The sequence below is a fragment of the Leptopilina boulardi genome, unplaced genomic scaffold (assembly GCF_019393585.1).
Source record: "Leptopilina boulardi isolate dan_hultmark-lab unplaced genomic scaffold, ZJU_Lbou_2.1 LbouV2_229, whole genome shotgun sequence".
In the NCBI taxonomy this organism is placed as follows: domain Eukaryota; kingdom Metazoa; phylum Arthropoda; class Insecta; order Hymenoptera; family Figitidae; genus Leptopilina; species Leptopilina boulardi.
In genome coordinates, this window is record NW_026137784.1 from 950,454 (window position 1) to 973,265 (window position 22,812).

The following is a 22,812-nucleotide window of genomic DNA, read 5'->3' on the forward strand; positions in this document are numbered from 1 at the left end:
TAGATGCGCATGCGTACATACAGCAAAAAGTAAGGTTATTTTAAACTGTCAAAAAAACATCAGTAAACACTCAAACAATTGTTATTATTAAATAATTAATATAAGTTGAAAATTAAGGTAAATATTGACAAAATATATTCATATTTCTAAAATATTATAACGAGAAAATAATATTAAGAAAATTAAAAAAAAAAATTGTAAACAAAAAGTGATAAACACGTGTTGTAAAAACAGTAAAAAATGTATTAATTTGCATTTATATGCTCTATATATTTACAATTTTAAAACTAATTACATTTTTAAATAATTACAGAGATATATAAAATTTTTAAAAAACTATTTGGAATAATATTTCTTGATTTTTTAACTCTAACCTCAAAATCATGGTTTCGAAATTTAAGAAGTCTCGAGAATCAAGAATACAAATGGAAGAACATGGAGTTATTAGTGTAAATATTAATATTTTTTTTTCTATATTTATAGTAAAATTGTTTCTATATTTTATTAATTTTTTTTTCTTATTTTCAGAATCTTCCAGAGCCTTGGAGTTTAAAAATTTTTAAAGAGGTAACCTCATGTTTTTATATATATAATTATAATTATATTTATTTGAAGAAAAGGACCTTAGAAGCAAAAAATTATAGGTTATGTTTTGAAATTTTTAAGTGAAAATATACAAAGACGTTTAATTTTAAATGCAAACTAATAATATTTAGATCTTCATTACATAGAAAATGTTCAATAAAAATTGATTTCAGTTTTTCAAAAACAAAAATAAACTTTTAATTCTATAATCTGTCGTAAACATAACCTATAATTCGTTTCCTTCTAAGGTCCCTTTCTTCAGATCGCGTCACGATAAGATATTTAAATAATATAAACTTTTTATATTTTTAGAATTTTAATATCAAAATAATTAAGGAATCTGAAAATCAAATGGAATTAGAATTTGATTTAATTGGATGTCAAACATCATTGGCAAATGCAATTCGTAGAATTCTTATAAGCGAAGTACCATCAATGGCAATTGAAAAGGTTTTTATTAAAAGTTATAATAGTATAATGCAAGAGGAAGTATTGGCACACAGGTGATTAATATATTTTCGTTGAATAAAAAATTTATTTTATAAGTGAAATTAAAAATAAATTTTTTTTTCTATTAGACTTGGACTTATTCCACTTCGAGCTGATTCACGATTATTCGATTATCCATCAAATGAAGGTAATAAAGAGGACGAAGTAAGTGAACACGAAACTTTACGATATGAATTGAAAATTTCCTGTTCGCATAATAAACAAGCGTCTAAAGAATCAAGAAGACTTGAAGAAATGTATATTAATCATAAAGGTAAAAAGAAAAATAATTTTTTTTTTAGTTTCATAATTAAACATTTTTTTAAAAAATTAATTATTTTCAGTTTACAGTAATGATATAAAATGGTGTCCACTTGGTAAACAAATGGAAATTTATCCAAGAGGTGAGGAACAAGTTGGAGTAATTCATAAAGATATTTTATTAAATGAATTGAATCCTGGTCATGAAATGCACATTTATATGCACGCTGTTAAAGGCATTGGCAGAGATCATGCAAAATTTTCTCCCGTTTGTATGTATAAATTTTTTTTGTTATTTATGCATTTTTTTTTTTTTTTTCTTAAATTTAATCAATTATTTTTTTCAGCGACTGCATTTTATCGATTATTGCCACGAATTACAATTCTTAAAAGTGTTAAAGATGAGAAGGCTGAAAAATTGAAAAATTGCTTTAGTCCAGGAGTTATTGAATTAGTAAAAACTGAATCTGGTGGAAAAGAGGCACAAGTAATAAATTCACGTTATGACAGTTGTTCACGTAATGTTGAACGACACGAGGATTTAAAAGATTGCGTTTTATTGGAACGTGAACCAAATCATTTTATCTGTTAGTATTTTCTATTAAAAATAATTTAAAATCAATTTATTATTTTTTTTGGTAATTACTAAATATTTTCAATTTTATTTACAGTTACAGTTGAATCTGTTGGCGCTCTTCCATCGTCTGTTTTATTTGTCGAAGCAGTGAAAATTCTTAAAGGAAAATGTCGAAGTTTTATCGAACTCCTGGATTCTATTAGCTAATTTTATAATTAATTCGTTGTAAAAAAAAAAAAAAATTCGTAACAATTTGATTATTATAAAAAAATTATTTTTTAATACAATTAATTTGTAAATTTTAAATGTTTTTTGTCGAAAAAAATTAAATAGTTTTTTTCATCAATTTTCTATTAATTAAATAAATACTAAATAAATTAAAATACTAAATATTAAACTTTAGACGATATTTTTAAATTTGAGCGGGAAAGTGATTTAAAAATGGCGTCTCATTTATTACGTCATTATCTTGGATTTGACAGTTTGTTGATATTTTTTTTGTGTATTTTTACACGCAATAAAAGCAAATTTTATAAATACTAGTTTAAAGTTTATTTATAATTAAAATAATGGACGCGTTAAAAGCGGAAATTCAAAGAAAACGAAAAGAATTGGAAGAAAAGAAACTATTGTGTGGCAAGAAAAAGTATTTTAAAAAATCGGATTTTTTATCAAATAATGATGAAAAATTACAAACAAATGGTGTTAATAGTGATAAATTATTATCGGTGAAATCTGAGGAAAAAGTTGGTGTTGAAGAAACAAATGAACATTTAACATTACCACGAAATGAGGTTATACGTCGTTTACGTGAACGTGGTGAACCAATTTTATTATTCGCTGAAACTGAACAGGATGCATTTAAAAGACTTCGAAAATGTGAAATTCTTGAACCTGAAGTAAATAAAGGATTTAGAAATGATTTTCAAGAAGCAATGGAACAAGTTGATTTGGCATATGTTAATGAAATTCTTGCACCACTTAAACCAGGAAGTAATGGTTCTAAAGTGGATGTAAATATTCTTGATGGTAGTGTTATTACTTATGAGGATTTACAGCAAAAATCAATAAAATTAAATAGAGGCGATCGTGAATATGATATGAATGTTATAACACAATTTCTTCAATATTTAGTACAAATGTGGGGTAATCAATTGAATAGTCGTTGTGCTGCTGAAAAAATGGGAACACGTGGAAAAATGGCAAGTGCAACATATGCACAAACAAGAGAATATATTAAACCATTATTGCGTAAATTACAAAATAAATCACTCACCGAAGATATTACTGATAGTTTAACGGAAATTGTTAAACATTTACTTGAGAGAAATTATATTCTTGCAAGTGATGCTTATTTACAAATGGCAATTGGCAATTCACCATGGCCAATTGGTGTCACTATGGTTGGTATTCATGCACGTACGGGTAGAGAAAAAATTTTCTCAAAAAATGTCGCTCACGTTATGAACGATGAAACACAACGAAAATATATACAGGCATTAAAACGTTTAATGACAAAATGTCAAGAATATTATCCCACGGATCCTTCACGTTGTGTGGAATTTTCAAAAATTTAAATCTTAAACTAATTATTGTTTTTTTTTTTTATAAAGATAAATTATTTTTCATTTAAATTGTATTAAGATTAATTTTTAAAAAGTTGTAAATTCAATTTTTCTTTGTGCAAAATGTAAATATGTGAAATTCATTTCTTTTAAGAAAGTGAATTTGTAATTTCAATTTTTACAACGATAGAAGAATAATTAAAAATTGTATCTGAATTTTGTTTAAACAAACTTTATTTATAAACGTGTTATATTCTTATACAGTTTGTTTATTTCTTTACACATTTTAATGGCTAATTTATTCATTAAAGAATCTCATACAATTTGTTAGCTTTACAAATTTTTCTTGTCCTTAAATTTTATATATATATATTTTTTATATATAAACCACTTTTCTTTTAGTATAAAGTTTATAATAATCTTGATAATAATGCGCACTATTCTCGAAATTTTTTTTTATTTCAAGCATTTTTCGATGATCGTTTACAATGGAATATTTTGTTTTACTTACTATATATAATATACTTCAATCGCAAATTATTTTTTTATATACTATATTATAAATTTATATTTTTATAATTTGTAATTAAATTTAAAAAGAAAGAAAAGATAATTCATCTACTACAGTAAATAACAAAATTTAATGTTAAAAACTGTTTTAGAAAATATCATTTCATTTAATTTACGATATACAACACATTAAAATTAAACCAATTTTCATTTCATATTTTTTACACATTTACATCGAAAATATATAATGTTTATATATTTCATATATTTATACTATATATTTATATATTCTAAATTTGCCAAATGTACGATAAACTTTTTTTTTTTATAAATTCGCCATTGAGCTTATCGAATTTAAAAAAAAAAAGTTTTTTTTCGGAAGTTAATTTCATTCAAATATTTTTCAGTTAATAATATAATCGATGCGTTTAATATCATTCGTTTTTTTTTCTCATCAAATATTGTTCTAAACTTAAAAGTTTAGAATTTGGTTAAGCAAACCAAAAATTAGAGCACATTACTAATTTAAATAAATTAACAAATTTTATTCAAAAATAACAATGAAACGTGAATTCTAAATAATAATAAGATTAGTGGCTAAAAAGTTAAAAGCAAAAATGATTGTAAAATTCATAACGGATTTCATATTAAAATCATTTAAAAACAGCTAACACGGTGAAAAAAAAAATTAAACGTTATTTTCTTAACAGTAACAGCCATTTGCATACAATTATTATAAGATAAAAAGGTAAATATCACTTAATATACAATTTTTCAGTAGTACATCATTTTTCAAAGTTTAGATATACAAGTTACGTGTGTATTTTGTTATTTATTCCTTCTTCATTATTATTATTTTATATATATATATATCAGTATCTGTAAAAAAATTTGCAAGCAGGAATGAATAACAGTATTTAAAAACTTTTACATTTCCTCTATACAATTATTTTTCTTTTTAATTAACACACCACTGTTGCTTAAATTATAAATTATGGCAATTAAGAAGTTACGACTAAATTCAATTTATAAAAATCTTATTTGTAAAATTTTAAATAATTTCAAAACAAAATTTGCAACAGTTTTAAAAATTAAACAAAATTTAATAATTCATGTTAATTTTCATGGAAGTATTTATTATTAAATATTATCACTGGTTGAATAAAATTAAATTTCGTTGAATGTAAAATAACAACAGTGATTTAAAAAAAAAAAAAAAAAAAATTCATCCAAATAATTTTTCAAATGACTTACTGAAGAAGAGCAGTGATGTCCCAAATTTTTATAATACGATCCTGACCAATTGTCAATAATCTTCGACGTCCTGCGTCTAAATCCATTCCAACGATGCTGTGTTTTGCATCATGAAACGATGCCAATGAAGTTTGACTGGTGGAAAAAAAAACAAAATGCATTTAACAAAAAAAAAAAAAAATTCTAATAGAATTTAATATAATTTTTTGATTTACGTACTTTGAATTCTTGATATGAATATGACAGGGATCACAAACTCGAACCTCAAATTCAAAACCCATCACGGGAATTGGAATACGATGTGATGTGCATCGTGCGCAAAGTGCTTTTCCACAATGACGACAATGATGTTGTCTTAAGCCAAGTTGTCGTTGATCCATCATTGCCTTAATATTCCAAAAGAATGGTCTTCCACACGCTTGACATGTGTCCGATTCAATCCAAACTGCAGTTTCTTTTCTAGCCGCGCCCATATCCCAACAAACAATTACCCCGTCTTCACCGCCCGAAAGTAATGTTCGATCATTATTCGAATAACAAAGGGCCGTTACTTTATTACTGTAATAAAAAAAAAAATGTATTAATTATGTAAAAGAAATTTTTTTTCTCAATATTTAAAAAAAATACTTACTGATGACCCTGCAATTCATACGCAGTTCCCTGTTTTCCACCAATATCCCAAACAACGATATTTTGATCAAAACTACCTGAGAATAAAAGTTGTTTCTCCGAATCCCATGCCAATGATCGAATACTACCAGAATGTGCTTTTAATGTTGTAATAAAAGTCACTCCAGTTGTATCGAGTTTTAACATATTTATTTGTCCGGAATAATCTCCGACGAAGGCATATTTTGACTCAGCGTCAAATCTAATTTTATTAAGGAATTTTTTTTTTTGAAATCGCTTTTCATAAAATAAGAGAAATTTTTTTGACAATTAAAAATTAAATTGTTTTTCGAAAAAAAAAGGATACTGTAATGCAGTGTACCATGCCTCTGTCTGATAAGAACCAAGTTTTCGTCCAGTTTCCGAACAATGAAATTGAAATGCTTTATCACGTCCAATACTCAAAATCCATTCGCAACTCAGGGCAAATATAACACCAGTAACTCGTGCTTGATGTGCAAGAAATTCTTTCATAGCAGTCATTCGATTATAATCCGGCTCTATTATAAATTCCTGGAAAAAAATTTCATAATCAAATTTATCGTTAAAAAAATATTTTTTGTTAAAATTGACTAAATAAAAAATTTTTTTTTTTTTAAATCTCACATTTATGCAACCATTTTCTAATCCTACAAACAATTGCCTCGTCTCTGCACAATAATCCATTGCTGTTGTTCCCGCAGACATATATTGACAAATGCTCGGCCAATATTGTCCCGAGTCACGTTTCAACCACACTCTCACGGTTCTTTAAATAGAAAAAATTTTTAATTTAATAAATCATACAAAAACAGTTTTTTTGAAATATTTAAAAAATACAAATACATTTTTATAGTATTTATTTTTTTTTTTAAATAAAATATAGGTAACATAAAAAAATAATTAAAAATGCATTATTTTCTCTTCTATAATTAATGTTAATGATAAAAAAAAAATTGAATGCGCGATTTAAATCTAGAGAGAAAAAAAAATGAAGTTCTCGAGTAACAGGTGCTATTGAAAATATACCGGTATTAAATCCAATAATAAGTTTATCAGATTACGAGCTATAGAATAAATTTCGTCATGAAATTGCCAATAATGTTGAAACAATGAAGCAAAAAGGCTCGTAAACAAAGACAAGATAAATAAAAATTCAATGTTGAATATTAAAAAAAAAAAAAAATTTTCATTAAAAATTAAATTTAAATAAATAAAACATCATTTAGTAAAATATTTTTCGAATTACTAGAAACAAAATTATATATAAATTAAAGGAAAAAAACAAACCAAAAGATTCGAGGATGTAACGCCCTTACAAAAGCAAAGAAAATTTGGGAAAAATACATTGTAAAAACTGTGATTAAAGAAATTTCTCCATCAAATAAAATTTTTTTAACTTAAAATAGAAGAAAATTATAATTTTTATCAATAACAATTTTTTTAAAAAAAATAATAATACCTGTCATCGCAAACACTAATGACACCGTCTTCCCGCGGTATGATAATCGCCGCATTAACATCATCATTGCAGCCTTCTAATTTGGATAAAAGAATTGGTTTCCGATTAGTACTGAATCTATCCTGTGTTACTCCCGGTACGGGTTTTATTTCCGCTGTCATTTCACTGATTTCACCTGTGATACTGTATTTTTATTATGTTTTTAAACCCAATTGTCATTTGACAGTTGTTGGTCTTCCAAAAAAAGATATTTAATCCAGGGTTGGGTTACAAGACACCTGATAAAAACATGAAAATCCACCCATTTAATATTTTTCCCCTAAAGGCAGTATTTACATGTTGAAAATTCCACGTTACTGATTGGTCAGAAATTCAGAATGAAAATTACAATAATTTCAAAATCCACCTTATTAAACACATGTGACACGTGCGTATTTGTTTACATTTGATTGTAACAAATATAATTATTAAAATTTCCAATATTTTTAATTAATAATAATAATTAATTAGATGTTTATAAAAAGAAATAGAAAACTGAAAATTGTGTAATCAGTTCTATAAAGAGACGTTTGAAGACTAAAGTGTATTTTTAATATTTTTTTTTTGTCAGTTTAGAGGTTATGAAGAAATTTCGTTATATTATTAATTATGTCTATTAATTACGGATTTTGTGATCTTTGTCTCAATTATATTGATGATGATAAAAAAACTTTACGGGAACTTTTATTAAAAGTTTATTCAAGTATGTTTTATTATTACTTTTTATTTTTTAAAATTTACTGACAGTTTAAATGTTTTTTTTTAAATAATGTTTTTTTGGAATAGTGGGCTATGAAACAGTTGCAATAAATAGAAATGTGGACGAAAATATTTTTGAAACGGATAAAAAGAAGAAGAAAAAAGGCATTGCAAATGAGCCGATTGTTTGTCCTTTACCTGAACCCATGGAAATGGAAGATATTATTGAAGAATTCAAAGGGAAATTAAATATATTATCAAGAATTACATTTTCTTATTCTGATCCTGTTAGAACACATTCTTTGGTTTGTTTCGAATTATTAGTTTTTTTAATTTAAATTGAAAATTATATAAATTATTTAAAAAAAAAAATTCTCTTTCAGAATCAATCGGCAGTTCTCAAAAAATACAATCTATTTGCTGTACTTCCGAAAACTAAAAATGCCTTTCAAGTAAATTTTAATTAATAATTAATATTTTTTTATTTATTACAATTATTTAATTAATAAATAAAATTCAATTTTTTTCAGCACGCATGTTCGCAACTTAATACAGATATAATTACCGTGAATCCAACAAATTTAGGATGGAAATTTACCAGAAAATTATATATTCAAGCAATTGAAAGGGGATTACATTTTGAAATTAAATATTCAGAAATAATTCAATCAAAAACACGAAAATTTGCCATTAATTATTGTCATTTACTTTATACATTCGGCAAAAGCAGGGTTTGTTTTATTTTTAATTTTATTCTTCCAATTAATAAATTAATAAATTAAAATTAATAAATCCAATTAATAAAATTCTATTTTTACTTACAGAATGTAATAATATCCAGTGGAACAGACAATGTGAATTTAATTCGCAATCCATACGATATAATAACATTGTATCCTTTTTGAAATTATTTTTTTTGGAATATAATTTTAAGCAAATATTTTAGAGAGAAAAAATCCTTAATATAAAAAAAAAAAAAACGTTAGAGGAGCAGTTTTAGGATTAAATGAAATAAAAGCAAAAGCTTCAATTTTGTCTCAAAGTCGACATGCTATTTTAAAATCTCGTAAGTATTATATAATTTTTTTTTCTTTACAATAAAAAAATTGTTTTTGAAATAAATATATAATTTTTAGAAGCAAGAATTTATGGAAAATCTATTTTCACAATAAAAAAATTACAAAATGAGAGTTCTACTGAAGATGAAGATAGTGATTGTGATGAAAGTGTTATTAAAAAAATAAAATTATGAATTGTCTCATAAAAACGTAACACATTCAGGTTTGTAAATATTAAAAATATAAAAATAATAATTATTTTTTTGTTTTCTATTAAGAAAAATGTATTAATTTTTTTCTTTTTTTTTTAAAGAAAGGTCTGAAAAATAACAAAACTATTAGTCACAAGTCTCTTTTTATTGCAAAATATTCAGGCAAACAGGTCAGTTAAACGTTAATGATGAAATTTAAAAGTCGAATTAAGAGAATAAGAAAAAGATTTTCAAATATTTTTGATTTTTAAAAAATAGAACAAAAAAAAAAAATTCTTTTCTCGTTGGTGACTCATTTTACTTTGTTAGTGAAAGGATCAATATTATATCTTTGGTTTTTTTTTTTTTTAAAGTAAGATACAAATTGCAATATCTAATTCGTCAATTCAAAGTACAAAGTCTCAAGTTTTATATATTTATAATTAATATGAAATGGTAACGATACTATTCTCCATAGGAGAACCTAAGCAGTAGATGTTACCTCGTATATTTTTAATACATGCAAACTACATTTTTATTAATTTTGTTTTCGTACAATTCTTTCACATCATTATTATTTAGATGTGTATTTTTTTCGATTACAATTTTTATATAATTATAATTCATTTTATACGTAATATACGATTTAAAAACACGTACTACTTGGTTATACATGAAACAAAAATTTTGCAAAACAATTTTTGCAATTTTTTTTTTTTTTTAGTGTTTACATTCACTTTTTTTCTTTTTTTTTTTTTAATACAGGAATTTAAATTGACTCTCTAAGTGAGTCAAGAGAGAGTTACTAATTCTGAATCACAACACTTGCTAGTTAAAAGTTGTCAATTATTCAGAATTGAAAATGTTTTTAGGACTTTGTACTAGGCTATGAAATACGAAGTAGATGCTTTTTCTAACATATATAGAGAATATTAAATTGATATTTTACAGTTTCTTTTGTTTCTCAGGATTTTCATTTTTCACTATTGTTATTATTATTATGATTATTATTTTGAATAAAGAAAATCACTTGGAAATTTTTATGAATTGCGTTTTTAAATTAAATTAAATTCATTAGATACAAATTTCCAAGAAAACATTTTTTCTTTTTTTTTTTGATTTTCTTAATTTAACGAAATATAATAAATATAGCGAAAAATTTATAATGATATACAGAGAAAAACGCAGAGTAAAAGCGATTATTGCGTTTTACAATTATTTTAACGATGTCTAAACGCTATGAGCCTTAGCTCTTTTTTTTTTATTTATTTTTTTTCGGAAGAGGTAATTTTTTAATTTAGAGATGTTTAGTATGAAAACATCGATTTCAGTCTTAGGAATAGGAAGCATTTTTTTATTTATTTTTATTTTCTCATATTAATATGTTTTTCAAAAAATTTCCGGAGTCCAGAAATTGAGGCGCTAAGAGGCATTTTTTTTTTTGTTTATTTTTGTTTTAAACAAAAAATGTTGCTCAATTTTTTTATATCGAAATTTTTTTTTTTTAATAAGCGCTTTTCATTATTAAAAGACACAAATTTTGTTATTTGCTATATTATTATTATTATTATTGAATTTAAATTGTTTCGTTATAATATTATGTTCAGCCCAGTCTCGTTTCTTCTTCTTCTTCTTCTTTTTCTTCTTTTTTTTCTCTCGCAAAATTGAAATATTTTTAAAAATTTATTGACAATATAGAAAAATATCATGTTCAAAAATTTTTATCTTTTAACAATCGCTACAAAAATTTTGAAGGACTTTTGGCAATTATCACATAAAGATTCGGAAATTTCAAGTCAATTATTAATTATTAATTAATTAATTGAGAATTAAGATTGATTAAAATAATTTAATTTTAAATTACATTTTGAAATAAAAAAATAAATTAACATTGTTTTTGTAAAATTAAAAATGTGTTAAAATAGAAAATTTAAATAATGAAATTATTAAAAATATATTTGTAATAATTTTTATTACAATTTTTTTGTTTTTCAATAAATTAAACATTTATTAGGTTTTGAAAATTTTCAAATAATGAATATTATAAAATATTTATTATTCAAAACACAAATTAAATAGAAATAGAAAGCAAATAAAAATTATCAATAAAAAGATGCACATTATTTAAAATAAACTAATAATTTTTAAAGTGCTTAAACTACAATTTTTTTTTTTTTTTGTATTGAAACTGAAAGGTATTTTTTAAAAAATTTGTATTTTAATTTTGAGGACAGAAATTTTTTTTCTATTTAAAATTAATAAATACTAATTTTAAAAAAATTAAAATTTATTACTTAATTTAAAAATTGGAAAAAAAAGAATTGTGCAAAATTTCTACAAATATTTTCTTACTGCTTTCTTGGTAATGTTTACTTTCATCGATGGATTTAACATTTGATAAATAATTACACAAAACACTATCTCCGGAAATATAATTATTTCTACTCTAAAAAATACCAAACTTTGTATCGAGCTAATTTTATTAAATATTTTTGCCATCGTTACTCTCATTCTGTTTTTTTTTTCTCTATCACTCGCTCACTCTCATTTTATCTACTATTTTCTTCTTTCTTTCGCTCTTTCTCTCTCTCTCTCTATTTTAATACTTGCAAGAATGTTCATTTTGTATCGATTTTTTTCTCTTCTAAATGAATCGATATATTTATAAACAACTTGACAAGTTACAGATTCGTAAAAAAAAAAAATCGTCTATATAGTTGAAAAAAAATTTCCAATAAGTGAAAGATCACTTGGATTTGATTTCATTCACTTTAAAGGAACTTCTAAAAATGATGACTGTAATTCTATAGAATAATTGGGGGGGAATAATTATTATACAATGGTAATCGCTTATCTAAAAAAAAAAATCAACCAAATTCCCTGAATCTTGTATAAAAGAGCCGTGCGATTGATCTTTAAAGAAAGAAAATTATAGATTATGATTAATTATTTAGCGCGAAACTCAATTATAAGCCGATCATCTACAGTCCCCGTCAAAAATTAACACCTGACATTTTTTTTTAAATTTTCCTTTTTAATTACCAAAAAAATGTATTGTAAATTTAATTACAAATAATTTCAATCAGTATTAATTTTTCCAGAGACTTTCAAATGATAATAACTTTAATCATATAAAGTTCCAGCAAATCTGAAGCAATAAAAAAAAATAAAATAAATAAAATTTTCATACCAATCACACATTTTTTTTTTTTTTTTGTAAAACAATTCTTTTTCTCTTTAAAGAATTATATTACGATGACAAAATCAATATTAAAAATCACATGCCAACAAAAGAAATTATATACCTTAACAAAAAAAAAAAAAAAAAAAAAAAAAAAAAAAAAAAAAAAAAAAAAAAAAAAAAGAAAGGTAAGACGTTCTATTTACAAATTTATAAATACAGCGTTATCAATGGCATTGAAAACAAAGTTAGAAATATTTTATATGGCATATTAAACTACTTGTACTTTGGTATTGGCCCGTAAAACGGGTCATGTTCAATTTTGATCTTTCCCTCTATTTCTTTTTTCCAATTATTTCGTTTTAAAACAAGAAACATCTAAATGACAAACTAAATAAAAAGTCCTTTAGAAATTTCACGCCAAATCGATAAGAAGAGAGGGGGGAAGGGGGGGGGGAGGTTTTAATTAAAGAGATGAAAAAATTTGTCGGTCGCTGAGTGCATAATAAAAAATATAAAGAATAAACAAACATCCCAAGATCTAGAAAATAAAATTGAAAAAAAAAAACGAAACAAAACCATTGATTACAAATTTGCTTTGATATCGCAACTTGCATTTTGTTATCAATGTTGCACTTATAAATTACAATTTGATAAATCGTAAATTATTGGAGACTTAATAACCATCGATACTGAAAAATTCGAGATACAATCGAAAGACTAGGAAGGCCTTGGCAAAAAAATATTGAGGCCGATTTTCTTTTTATAAATACACAAATAAAGATTTTTTGGTTTTGAAAAACAAGGAGGCTCTTTTTTTCAAAAAAAAATATATATACGACGCTTAAATAATCAGTCCTTGTTTGAAAACTCGCCCCAATTTTTGAAAAAGAAATAAAAGATGTTTTCAAACTCTTTTTTTTCTATTTCCCTAATTGTCTCTTGTTTTTTTTTTTCAAGATAATTTTTCATTAATTACAAAATTCTTTAAAAACAAATGTTTATGCCAAAAAAATTTACGAAAGAATTTTTGCAATTTTCGAGCATAAATTTTTTTTTGTGTGAGACAATGACAGTCGCACGATTCGATCAATTTCTCAGCGTTTGATTAATTACCGAGGCATGATAAAGTTTCGTTTTTTGTGAAAATCCACTAATCTAAGCTCTATTAAAAAAAAAAAAAAAGATTTTACAAGCATCGAAAGTTACACAGACAAAAAAAAAATTCATGATTAATAGATTAATTCGCCATTAATGTGGCACTGATTGGCAAGTAGTAGTTAATATATTGGCGATTGGAAATTCATTGATAGGAATTAGCACAATGATTTTTTTTTCCAAGTTTTTGTTTGCAGGAATTTCTTCTCTTATTTATCACTTTTTTTTTTTTTCTTGGGATTTTGTTCAGATATTATTTTGTGTTTTTTTTTGTATATTCACCTAAAATTGCACTGACCACTTTGATTAACCTGAGCGTTTTCTGATATCTTTGTCTGATCATTGATATCAGACATGGGATCATCGCCATTTATAAGAACGCGACCTGGCGATGGACTATCTACAGTTTGAAATGAAAAACTCGGCGAATCGGCGCTCGATAATGATTCTGGTGTTCCTACCGAACTTATGGTCCCTGGAAGTGGACTTGCCATTGTTTCTAATCTGTAAAATTTTATTTTTTTCTCTCTTAAAAACAAAAAAAAAAAAATTTTTTTTACCAATTAAATATTATTTTTACTCCAATTTTTTTGGAATTCACCAAATTATTTTACTAAATTTTATACAATAATTAAAAGAAAAAAAATATCTATTTACCTTGATGAATTATTAGACATGACTAAAGAAGAGGTTCGTTTCGCCGGAGGTTGTAAATGTTGGTCCGAAATATTGTCATCCAATTCAAATTTCCTCTTTACTGGACCAAGGCAACTTGGACGAATTGCAATTGGACTCAAACTGCGCCTAATTATAAATTAATTTAATTAAAAAGAAATTTTATCTAAATGAAAATTGATAAAATTTGCCAAATTCAGAAAAAAATTGAATGGAAAATTTTTTTTTCACCTCGTGGCAAAAGCCTTTCTTGTTGGACTAGGTGATAAACTATTTTTCCAGTTAACCATATGAATGCCCGGTGAATAACATTGTCGTTGACCGAGGCCTGACCTCGTTGGTGATGGCGATGAGCACAATGGAGGACCGCCACTTGATAAATTTAAATTAAGCGGATCGAATACCCTTTTTGTTGTTGTTGTTGCTGCTGTTGTTGTTGTTGTTCCTGTTATTATTTGTTTTTCCCCTTTATTTAATTGTTGTGTTGGAGATTCAGATTCTTTAAATGTCAAACCTTCTGCTTCTAAAGTTAAATCTTCCCAGGATTGTGATATTTGCATTGCACTGTGAATTTCTTTTTCGTGTGCCGCTTCACGTCCAGCGACATCAACACATTCTTCTTGTCTTAACTGACTAACGCGAGGAGTTAACCTAGGAATACTGCCGGGACTCTAAAATATCAATTTTAATAATATTAACAAAAAATTCTCTTAATTTTAATTAAAAAATTGTTTTCGACAAATAATTATTTTATTATATTAAAAAATTTTTTTTTTTTAATTTCTTACACTTGTACTAAAACGTCTTGTGCGAGGTGTGCTGGAGAAAACATTAAATGTTGATACAGCATCCCTGAAAAAATACACAAACAAAATAATAATAATTTAGTTATCTATAATTTTTAATTTAAAATAGTTAAAAATTACTTAAGAGTTTATTTAATGACACAAGGTAGTCGAAAAATTCATTAAAATTTAATACTCAGGGCCTTATTTGAAACCGCAGGCTGTTGATAGCGTAAAGGAAATGTCGATAATAGTTCAAAAAAAAAAAAAAAAAAGTTCTTTTAAATGCACTATTGTTCTTCAATTATTGAAATAAATGTATTTTTAATTTACATTATCTTTATTTCTAGTCAATATTCAAAGATTTAAACATTTTTATCAAATCTAAAAATATTTCATAATTGACATTCTGAATGGTCTAAAATTTTTATATCCATCAGAAAGTTTTTTTTTCGAGAAAGAAATAGAAAATACAATCAAAGAAAAAAAAATGCAAAACAATGAGGGTTTAATAATTGGGAAATTGACATGTCAAGGGGGGAGGGGGGTTGAACTCGAGGGAGGATAAATGTAAATTACCTTGGAGCAGACGTTGACGGAGAGGTAACAGACATTGTGGCACTGATTTCGTTAATCATAGGAGCACTGCTTGATCGTTTAAGACTAACGATCGGACAATCAACATCCATGACTGTCACAGACTTCTGGATATTCATGTAGTAGATCTCGAAAGGTACTATTTACGAGAATGAGGCACATTTGGTATATTCGCTTGAAATATAATTATTTTAATGGAGTGATTAATCACGAAGTTAACGTAAACCCTAAGTCTTTTTGTAAATAATTAAACTTTTTTTTTTCTCTCTCTCTTCTCTCTTTTTTTAGGAATGAAAAGGCTATTGACAATTTATAAAAACCAACAACATGTGTTTGCACGAGTGCTTCTTGCACGCATCTGAGCAAAAAAAAAAAAAAAAAGAAAAAAAAAAAAAGAAGGAGCCAATTTTCACTCGTTAATAATTTATCAACGATCCAAATTAATTAAAAACAACCACACGAGGAACATTGGCGAAATGCAACATATCTGCCAAATTGAGTCCATAACGCGACGTTTTTCTTTTTTATATGTGTATTTTATTTATACAAAAAAAAATGACAAAAAGCGATAAATTTCGTTGATTACGCTTTCTGCGCGAAGCTCTAGAAAACCGGGGAAACTGAACACAGAAGAGAAGACACACTCTATCGATAATGTAGAAATATTTTCCCGGCTGTAAGAAATTCATATTATCTTTTTTGAAAAATAAAAAAATTTTTTACTATTACATTAATTTTTATATTCGTTAAAAAATATATATAAATTCAATGTTTGTAATTATTTTATTTTTATAATTATTATTTTTTATTTCGCGCCAAAAGTTTAAATTTAAATCCCCCCTAGTGACATCTTACAACAATTGTTGGAACTCGTTTGAATAACCGGATGTATGTTTTTTAAGTGATGCACATTACGCATGCGTGAGGTTATACGTTGTTTTCTGTCTTCTGGGTGGAATTGAACAAAATTTTTTTTTTTTTTTTTAGAAAAATTATTCTTAATAAAAGCATTCGAGTTTATAAGATTGTTTATTTATTGACCATTTTTTTCCTTACTGTCAGTAGGGGGGAAAAAAATGTTAATGATAAAGTGCATATTTGTTCGTTAACGATTTGGATATATTTTTGGATAAGCGTCATTTAGAGTGAAAACAGAACGTGTCTATAAAATACAAAAAAAAAAGATGCAAGTTCAAGAAGAAGGAGCTGATGGTATGTTAAAAAAAAGGATTTCTTTTCCCAAAATGTATTCTATTTTATTTATTTAATTTTATGAATTTACGTTTTCTTTTGTATTTCTGACATTGTACCTAACCTAACTTGAATAATCAATGTCGAAACACATATATATATAATAGAATATTTTTGTCATGGAAAAATTTCTTTTTTTTATTTAATTATATATTTTTTGAAAAAAAAAAGGTTCGCCGTGGAATAATTCCAGTGGTGGTGATGAGGAACGAAAACCAAATATAAAAGAAGGAAAAAAATCAAATGTTTTGCCATTATGGGGCAATGAAAGGAGTATGAATTTGAATCCATTGATTCTTACAAATATACAATCTTCACATTATTTTAAAGTTAATCTTTATGAATTAAAAACATACCACGAAGTTATTGATGAAATTTATTATAAAGTATCACATCTTGAGCCATGGGAGAAAGGCAGTCGAAAAACTGCTGGACAAACAGGAATGTGTGGAGGTGTAAGTATATTTTTATTTACAAATTTAAATAGTTTTTAATAGCAAATTAAAAAAAAAAAGAAAAAAAATTTATTATTTTTTTTCCCCCCACAATTCTTGAGGGATTTGTTCTTAATGCAAAATTAATATTCGAATTTTTGCTTTAATTGCGAATCTAATTTATTGATTAAGATATTGTAAAATTTATGTAGGTTCGCGGAGTGGGAGCTGGTGGAATTGTTTCAACGGCTTATTGCCTTTTGTACAAATTATTTACCTTAAGACTAACACGAAAACAATTAAATGGTCTTATCAATCATCCTGATTCACCGTATATTCGTGCTTTAGGATTTATGTACATTAGGTGAGAAAAATTAAATTAAAAAGAAATTTTCTTTTAATTTTAAATATTTGATAATTCCCTTTTTTTAGATATACACAACCACCGGCTGATTTATTTACGTGGTACGATGAATATTTAGAGGACGATGAGGAATTAGATGTGAAAGCTGGCGGTGGACAAACAATGAAGATGGGTGATATTTTAAAACAATTTTTAACGAAACTTGAATGGTTTTCAACATTATTTCCACGAATACCTGTGCCTATTCAAAAAGATTTGGAACATCGTCTTGGTGAACGATTTCCTCAACAAACGTCTAATAATCGAAATGCAAAACCATCGATAACATTGAATAATAGTAAATATAGTAGTAATAGTGGTGGAAGAAAAGATAATGGAAGTTTAGCGAGAAGTCAACCGAGGCACATTCCTGATAGTGAAGCACATTGGGGAGAGGCGGAAAGAGCGAGCCACTGGCGTGCCAGGTGCGTCTACGTGGTATGAACGAAATCACGTTACTAATTTATCAAAAAAAAAAAAAGAAAAATTTCCAAAAGAATATAAAAAAAAAATAGTTAATAAGATTTACAATTTCGTTAAATAGTATTTTCTTTGTTGAATGTGATTTTTCAGATCGGATGAGGATCGAAGGGATAAATATAGAGAACGAGAGAGAGAAAGAGATAGGGATAGAGATCGTGGAAGAGATCGTGAACGTGTAAGAGATCGTGAACGTGATCGTGAAAGAGAACGTGATCGTGATAGAGAACGTGAACGTGATAGAAATTTTAAACGTTCGTCAAGTCGGGAAAGAATTCGAAAATCAAAGGAATATAGACAACGTAGTAAAGATCGACATCGTGATCGTGATCGTTATGGAGAAAGGTAATTAGTAAAAAGAATAATTAATTTAAAATTATGAATAACTAATTTCTTTTTTTTTTGCACAGGTCTTCGCCTTATGATTATGCAACAGAACTTGCGAGGGAACGAGAAAGACAACGGCGAGGCTAAAAAAAAAAGAGTTAAGTATATTGTGAATATACGCGTACAATTATTTCGATGAAATAAAAAAGCTAGAACCGAGCCATTCTGCATAAACTGCATTCTGGGAGAGATGAAAGAAAAAAAAAACAAATGAATTCATGCTTCATTATGAAGCATTAGCCTAAATATTAATTTTATTATTTAGTGTAGTTAATTTTTTTTTTATACAAAAAAAAAAATAAATGACCGACCATACACAATAAAAACACTTTTCTTTTCTTTTTTTGTGATTAACAAAAATAATATAAGCGTATTTATCGTCATTCTCAAGAGAAAAAAAAATATTGTTATTTCCAAAAATGAAATAAAGGTTATTTTCAATATAATTCCATAAATTATTTAAAAATGAATTTTTTTTTTTAAATCTCACATTTTCTTGATTTTCGAATTTACTGACCTCTACCTAAATTTCGAGTATATTTTTAATCGACCTTGCAATTAATTCACTAATTTTAACCCGATATTTTTGGAAAATTGGCGATGGTTTAAATTTAACGGAATCATTGAAATTTTATTCTGATTTATATTTTCAATCTCGTTTATTTGTGATAAAATTCAATTTATTATTGCGTTTTGTTTTTTTAAATAAGTAACCATTTTTCAAATTCTCGCGGGTAATATACGTTCTATTGATTTTTAAAATTTATTTTATTTTCACAATATAATTATCGTAAATTAGAGAAAAAAAATAAAAATAAAAATTGACTCCAGCGCGCATACTCGATTTTTTTCGGAAAACAAAAATGGCGACAGGCACCTGCTGCTGGATAACGCTTGCAAGGAATTTTTAATAATTCCGCATTTGAAAAAAATGAAGAGACTCGAAAATAATAGATGACAGGAGAGTAGTGGCCAAAATCTATTAAGGTAATTAATTCAATATTTATTACTCAAGTCTTATTATATTTATAACGAAAAAATATATCAATCCATAATTTGACATATACAACGTTGCCATATTTACAGATAATTTTTGACATTTGTTATGGAGAAAAATTTATTTTACTATAACAAAATTAGAGAATTTAAAACTTTATTTCCTAATTGTTTTGCAATTATAAAAATTTCCATAATTTTTTTTTTTTTTAATGAAGAAACAAAAATTTTTTTTGAAATATTGATTTTAAATGTACCGCTTAACCTCAATTTTATTGGTGGGAAATTCAAATTTTTTTTTTTTTTATTTATAAACAAAATTTGAAAGAAAAAAAAAAGTATTATACCTAATTTGAGATGAAAAGAATTATTTTTTTTTTAATTATAGATGATTGGCCGACGCTGCGCAATGTTAGCCCTCGGCGGACTTTTAATTTTGGTTCTAACGGTTAATATTTATTTTATACGAATGATTGTCGAGAGTTCACCAAATAAAATGAATATGAAGAAAAATTCATTAATATTTAAGCCTAAAATAAATGAAGCAGAAGTTTCGACAAAGCCTAAGGAAAATATAAAACGTTCACAAAAATCTCTAACACGTGATATTGAGGAGAAAATAAAAGCTGAAATGCGAACTTTGCCCTCGAAATATTTTAAACAAAATACTAGTTATACAATTCTTTTAGACAGATTATTGATTGAACTACGAACAATGCCAAATGTTCGTGATGATCTTTGGAATATTCCTAATAATAATGTAAATATTTCTTTTTTTTTTTTTTTAATATTTAATTTTTTCGAAATTAGAAAAATTATATTTCTATATAAATTTCAGTGGCCAGATGCGCATTGTTTAATTCCACCGGCAGCTCCAGAGCTTGGGACAATATTCGAAGCATTGAGAAAGGCAAAAGTGATGAGGGCCGATAATGCACATTTAGGAACGCAATTAAAATTAATGTTAACTCTTGAACATGGAGTTAAGGCTTTATTTAAACCACAATGGTATTCTAGAAAAACAATAATAGAGGGTCCAGTTTATTATGGAAAAGATAGGCATAATGCCGAAGTTGTAGCATTCCATTTATCGTCTTTATTAGCATTAAGACGAGTTCCAATTGCAATCATTAGAAAATGTGAGAGAAATTTTATCTTTTCTTTTTTACAAAATGACTGAATTTTTTTCAATTATATTAATTTGAAAAAAACATTTTATTTTTCACAGTGAATCTTAGAGAAGAAATAATGAAACAAGCGACACCTGAACTTTATGCGACAATTTATCAAGATGGCAATGACACTTGTCTTTATGGTGTTTGTCATTATTGTTCACAAAGTGATCCAGTTTGTGGTATTGGTGATATTTTAGAAGGTGCATTAATTCTTTGGTTACCGTCATATTTAAAATTAATAAAACATCGACATCCTTGGCAAAGGACATATAGAAAAAATCGTCTCGCTTTTTGGGAAACAGATTCTAATTATTGTGAAAAGGTTTTAAATTTAATTTTTTAAATATAACTTCATTAAAAATTAATAATTATATAATTTAAATTATTTTCATATATAGGTAAAAGAATATAAAGCATATTCACCACAATCATCAAGTAGACTTTTGGATTTAGTTGATACAGCAGTTTTTGATTTTATAATGGATAATGGCGATCGTCATCATTATGAAATGATGCAAAATAATTTTCACAATCCAGCTGTTTTATTAATTGACAATGGTAAAAGTTTAGGAAATCCGAGTATCGATCATTTTGATATTCTCGCACCACTTTATCAATGTTGCATGTAGGTTTCACCAAACATTTTTTTTTCCTAAAAAAAAAAAAAATAATTAGAATTTGCCTTTAATTATTATTTTTTTTTTTTTATAAAAGTTTTAAAAAAAACTAAATATTAAAATAATGGGAAAATTTTAGGATTCATAAGACAACGTGGGATCGTTTAAAATTATTTAGTGGAGGATCATTAAGTATATCATTGGCGAGACTTTTGGCTCATGAAGAAGCAATGTCGGATGTTGAATCATTAATTAGTGAAACACATTTGACAGCAATGGATAGAAGATTGCTTACAATTTATTCTGTTGTTGAATTTTGTATACGACAGAAAAAATACGCTTCCAATGTCATTTTAGATCATCGTTAGAAGTACCTATACATATATCAATCTTAACTGTTTTAGAAAATTATTAAGGTACAAAAAAATTGTTTTTTTTTTTTAAATTATTCTCAAAAATCAATATAACCGACATATATATATATATTAAATAATAATATATAAAAAACAGAAAAATCTACTAAATAATCAAAATAAAAATAATTTAAATATCATCATTAAAATTTTATAAAATCGTGCAAATTCGTAGATAATGTGACAATAATTGTACGAAAGTTTTTTTTTGTTAAAAATTTTGAAATGTTTTAGCTAATTAGCGTAAATATAATAACTTTATTATTTTGATTAAAAAAAAAATTCTTTAATTATAAAATTTTTCTTTTAATAACTATATGGTGCATCCTTTGCGTGACCTGAGACAAAGACTATCTTTTTTAAACTTTTAATCTTTATATATTTTAATTGAACGATTGGGTTCTTCTCGAACGAAAATGTTAAATTAGTATGAAAATATTTTATAATAAAAAAAAAACCCCAACGATCAATTTTTGTTATTCCTTGTTGGTTATATTGATTCTATCTCTAGTTCAACATCGTTAGTTTTAGAAATTTATTATAAATAAATAAGTTATTATAATAAAAATAAATTATATTACCTGAATATTAATATTTTAATCATAGTAAATGCATGTTAATGAATTTTTTCATAATTATTACTCTATAACCTTAAAAAAAAACGATAAAATTTAATTTTTTATTAAGAAATTTTAAACTGTTTTAAAAAAACGTAACATTTTTAATTGCGTTAATTCTAATTGGCTGTCTAGAAAAAATATGAATGTAAAGGCAAAATCCACATGTGAAGCGGAAAGTCGATGAGAGAGAGATAACCGGATATTACTATTTTTGTCCCTTTCACTCAAGATGTGACGGTACCTTTACATTTACATTTAATTCAAATGTATATGCGCCCTAAGCAAATATTTTCAATGGCGGG

At 25.7% G+C, this 22,812-nt stretch overlaps 7 protein-coding genes across 10 annotated transcripts; 5 read left to right on the forward strand and 2 right to left on the reverse strand.

The window, feature by feature from the left end:
* The first annotated feature begins 5 nt into the window (after positions 1–5).
* Positions 6–2,258, forward strand: LOC127280183 (DNA-directed RNA polymerases I and III subunit RPAC1-like). The gene is made up of 8 exons (XM_051303064.1): positions 6–117; positions 314–449; positions 529–567; positions 898–1,088; positions 1,164–1,348; positions 1,419–1,607; positions 1,683–1,922; positions 2,007–2,258. Exons 2-8 carry the CDS (start codon positions 384–386, stop codon positions 2,117–2,119), a joined length of 1,023 nt encoding a protein of 340 aa, XP_051159021.1. The 5' UTR covers positions 6–117; positions 314–383; the 3' UTR covers positions 2,120–2,258.
* A 114-nt stretch (positions 2,259–2,372) lies between these two features.
* Positions 2,373–3,736, forward strand: LOC127280185 (pre-mRNA-splicing factor 18). The gene has a single exon (XM_051303067.1). The coding sequence runs from the start codon at positions 2,482–2,484 to the stop codon at positions 3,487–3,489; it is 1,008 nt and encodes a 335-aa protein (XP_051159024.1). The 5' UTR covers positions 2,373–2,481; the 3' UTR covers positions 3,490–3,736.
* On the reverse strand, positions 3,468–7,617 carry LOC127280180 (WD repeat and FYVE domain-containing protein 2). Its single transcript, XM_051303061.1, has 7 exons — positions 7,352–7,617; positions 6,517–6,658; positions 6,218–6,423; positions 5,873–6,112; positions 5,461–5,799; positions 5,242–5,376; positions 3,468–4,866 (listed from the first exon to the last, which is right to left on the reverse strand). The coding sequence occupies exons 1-7, from the start codon at positions 7,510–7,512 to the stop codon at positions 4,860–4,862; spliced, it is 1,230 nt and encodes a 409-aa protein (XP_051159018.1). The 5' UTR covers positions 7,513–7,617; the 3' UTR covers positions 3,468–4,859.
* A 141-nt stretch (positions 7,618–7,758) lies between these two features.
* LOC127280188 (ribonuclease P protein subunit p30) lies at positions 7,759–12,706 on the forward strand. Of its 3 annotated transcripts, none has more exons than XM_051303071.1 (8): positions 7,759–8,093; positions 8,177–8,394; positions 8,473–8,541; positions 8,620–8,820; positions 8,914–8,981; positions 9,076–9,155; positions 9,226–9,370; positions 9,461–12,706. In XM_051303071.1, the coding sequence occupies exons 1-7, from the start codon at positions 8,000–8,002 to the stop codon at positions 9,339–9,341; spliced, it is 846 nt and encodes a 281-aa protein (XP_051159028.1). In that variant the 5' UTR covers positions 7,759–7,999; the 3' UTR covers positions 9,342–9,370; positions 9,461–12,706. The 3 variants fall into 3 exon arrangements, with proteins under 3 accessions (XP_051159028.1, XP_051159029.1, XP_051159027.1); XM_051303072.1 differs by having other exon boundaries at positions 9,465–12,706; XM_051303070.1 differs by lacking the exon at positions 9,461–12,706 and having other exon boundaries at positions 9,226–9,420.
* Positions 12,645–16,029, reverse strand: LOC127280184 (P2R1A-PPP2R2A-interacting phosphatase regulator 1). The gene is made up of 5 exons (XM_051303066.1): positions 15,717–16,029; positions 15,141–15,204; positions 14,584–15,023; positions 14,335–14,481; positions 12,645–14,181 (listed from the first exon to the last, which is right to left on the reverse strand). The coding sequence occupies exons 1-5, from the start codon at positions 15,851–15,853 to the stop codon at positions 13,956–13,958; spliced, it is 1,014 nt and encodes a 337-aa protein (XP_051159023.1). The 5' UTR covers positions 15,854–16,029; the 3' UTR covers positions 12,645–13,955.
* Positions 16,030–16,650: 621 nt separating this feature from the next.
* LOC127280198 (pre-mRNA-splicing factor 38B) lies at positions 16,651–19,135 on the forward strand. 2 transcript variants are annotated; one of them, XM_051303078.1, is made up of 6 exons: positions 16,651–16,946; positions 17,157–17,440; positions 17,632–17,783; positions 17,852–18,247; positions 18,396–18,647; positions 18,713–19,135. In XM_051303078.1, the coding sequence occupies exons 1-6, from the start codon at positions 16,919–16,921 to the stop codon at positions 18,774–18,776; spliced, it is 1,176 nt and encodes a 391-aa protein (XP_051159035.1). In that variant the 5' UTR covers positions 16,651–16,918; the 3' UTR covers positions 18,777–19,135. The 2 variants fall into 2 exon arrangements, with proteins under 2 accessions (XP_051159035.1, XP_051159036.1); XM_051303079.1 differs by lacking the exon at positions 18,713–19,135 and having other exon boundaries at positions 17,852–18,260; positions 18,396–18,537.
* A 386-nt stretch (positions 19,136–19,521) lies between these two features.
* On the forward strand, positions 19,522–22,476 carry LOC127280197 (glycosaminoglycan xylosylkinase). The gene is made up of 6 exons (XM_051303077.1): positions 19,522–19,676; positions 20,074–20,445; positions 20,524–20,824; positions 20,914–21,182; positions 21,259–21,485; positions 21,617–22,476. The coding sequence occupies exons 2-6, from the start codon at positions 20,074–20,076 to the stop codon at positions 21,843–21,845; spliced, it is 1,398 nt and encodes a 465-aa protein (XP_051159034.1). The 5' UTR covers positions 19,522–19,676; the 3' UTR covers positions 21,846–22,476.
* Positions 22,477–22,812: the final 336 nt, after the last annotated feature.

Bases quoted from the DNA above. Each gene is read 5' to 3' on its own strand.
- LOC127280198 (XM_051303078.1), top strand. From the start codon at position 16,919: ATGCAAGTTCAAGAAGAAGGAGCTGATG. The intron at 18,248-18,395 runs GTGCGTCTACGT...GTGATTTTTCAG, and splicing joins GCGAGCCACTGGCGTGCCAG to ATCGGATGAGGATCGAAGGG. The intron at 18,648-18,712 runs GTAATTAGTAAA...TTTTTTGCACAG, and splicing joins CGTGATCGTTATGGAGAAAG to GTCTTCGCCTTATGATTATG.
- LOC127280188 (XM_051303071.1), top strand. From the start codon at position 8,000: ATGTCTATTAATTACGGATTTTGTGATCTTTGTCTCAATTATATTGAT. The intron at 8,542-8,619 runs GTAAATTTTAAT...AATTTTTTTCAG, and splicing joins AAACTAAAAATGCCTTTCAA to CACGCATGTTCGCAACTTAA. The intron at 8,982-9,075 runs GTATCCTTTTTG...AAAAAACGTTAG, and splicing joins CCATACGATATAATAACATT to AGGAGCAGTTTTAGGATTAA.
- LOC127280197 (XM_051303077.1), top strand. From the start codon at position 20,074: ATGATTGGCCGACGCTGCGCAATGTTAGCCCTCGGCGGACTTTTAATT. The intron at 20,446-20,523 runs GTAAATATTTCT...TATAAATTTCAG, and splicing joins GGAATATTCCTAATAATAAT to TGGCCAGATGCGCATTGTTT. The intron at 21,183-21,258 runs GTTTTAAATTTA...TTTCATATATAG, and splicing joins ATTCTAATTATTGTGAAAAG to GTAAAAGAATATAAAGCATA.
- LOC127280180 (XM_051303061.1), bottom strand. From the start codon at position 7,512: ATGACAGCGGAAATAAAACCCGTACCGGGAGTAACACAGGATAGATTC. The intron at 6,424-6,516 runs GTGAGATTTAAA...ATTTTTTTCCAG, and splicing joins TAGAAAATGGTTGCATAAAT to GAATTTATAATAGAGCCGGA. The intron at 5,800-5,872 runs GTAAGTATTTTT...TTTTTATTACAG, and splicing joins TATGAATTGCAGGGTCATCA to TAATAAAGTAACGGCCCTTT.
- LOC127280185 (XM_051303067.1), top strand. From the start codon at position 2,482: ATGGACGCGTTAAAAGCGGAAATTCAAAGAAAACGAAAAGAATTGGAA.
- LOC127280183 (XM_051303064.1), top strand. From the start codon at position 384: ATGGTTTCGAAATTTAAGAAGTCTCGAGAATCAAGAATACAAATGGAA. The intron at 568-897 runs GTAACCTCATGT...TTATATTTTTAG, and splicing joins GTTTAAAAATTTTTAAAGAG to AATTTTAATATCAAAATAAT. The intron at 1,923-2,006 runs GTTAGTATTTTC...TTTTATTTACAG, and splicing joins TGAACCAAATCATTTTATCT to TTACAGTTGAATCTGTTGGC.
- LOC127280184 (XM_051303066.1), bottom strand. From the start codon at position 15,853: ATGAATATCCAGAAGTCTGTGACAGTCATGGATGTTGATTGTCCGATC. The intron at 15,024-15,140 runs GTAAGAAATTAA...TTGATATTTTAG, and splicing joins CAAGACGTTTTAGTACAAGT to AGTCCCGGCAGTATTCCTAG. The intron at 14,182-14,334 runs GTAAATAGATAT...AAAATTTTACAG, and splicing joins ATGTCTAATAATTCATCAAG to ATTAGAAACAATGGCAAGTC.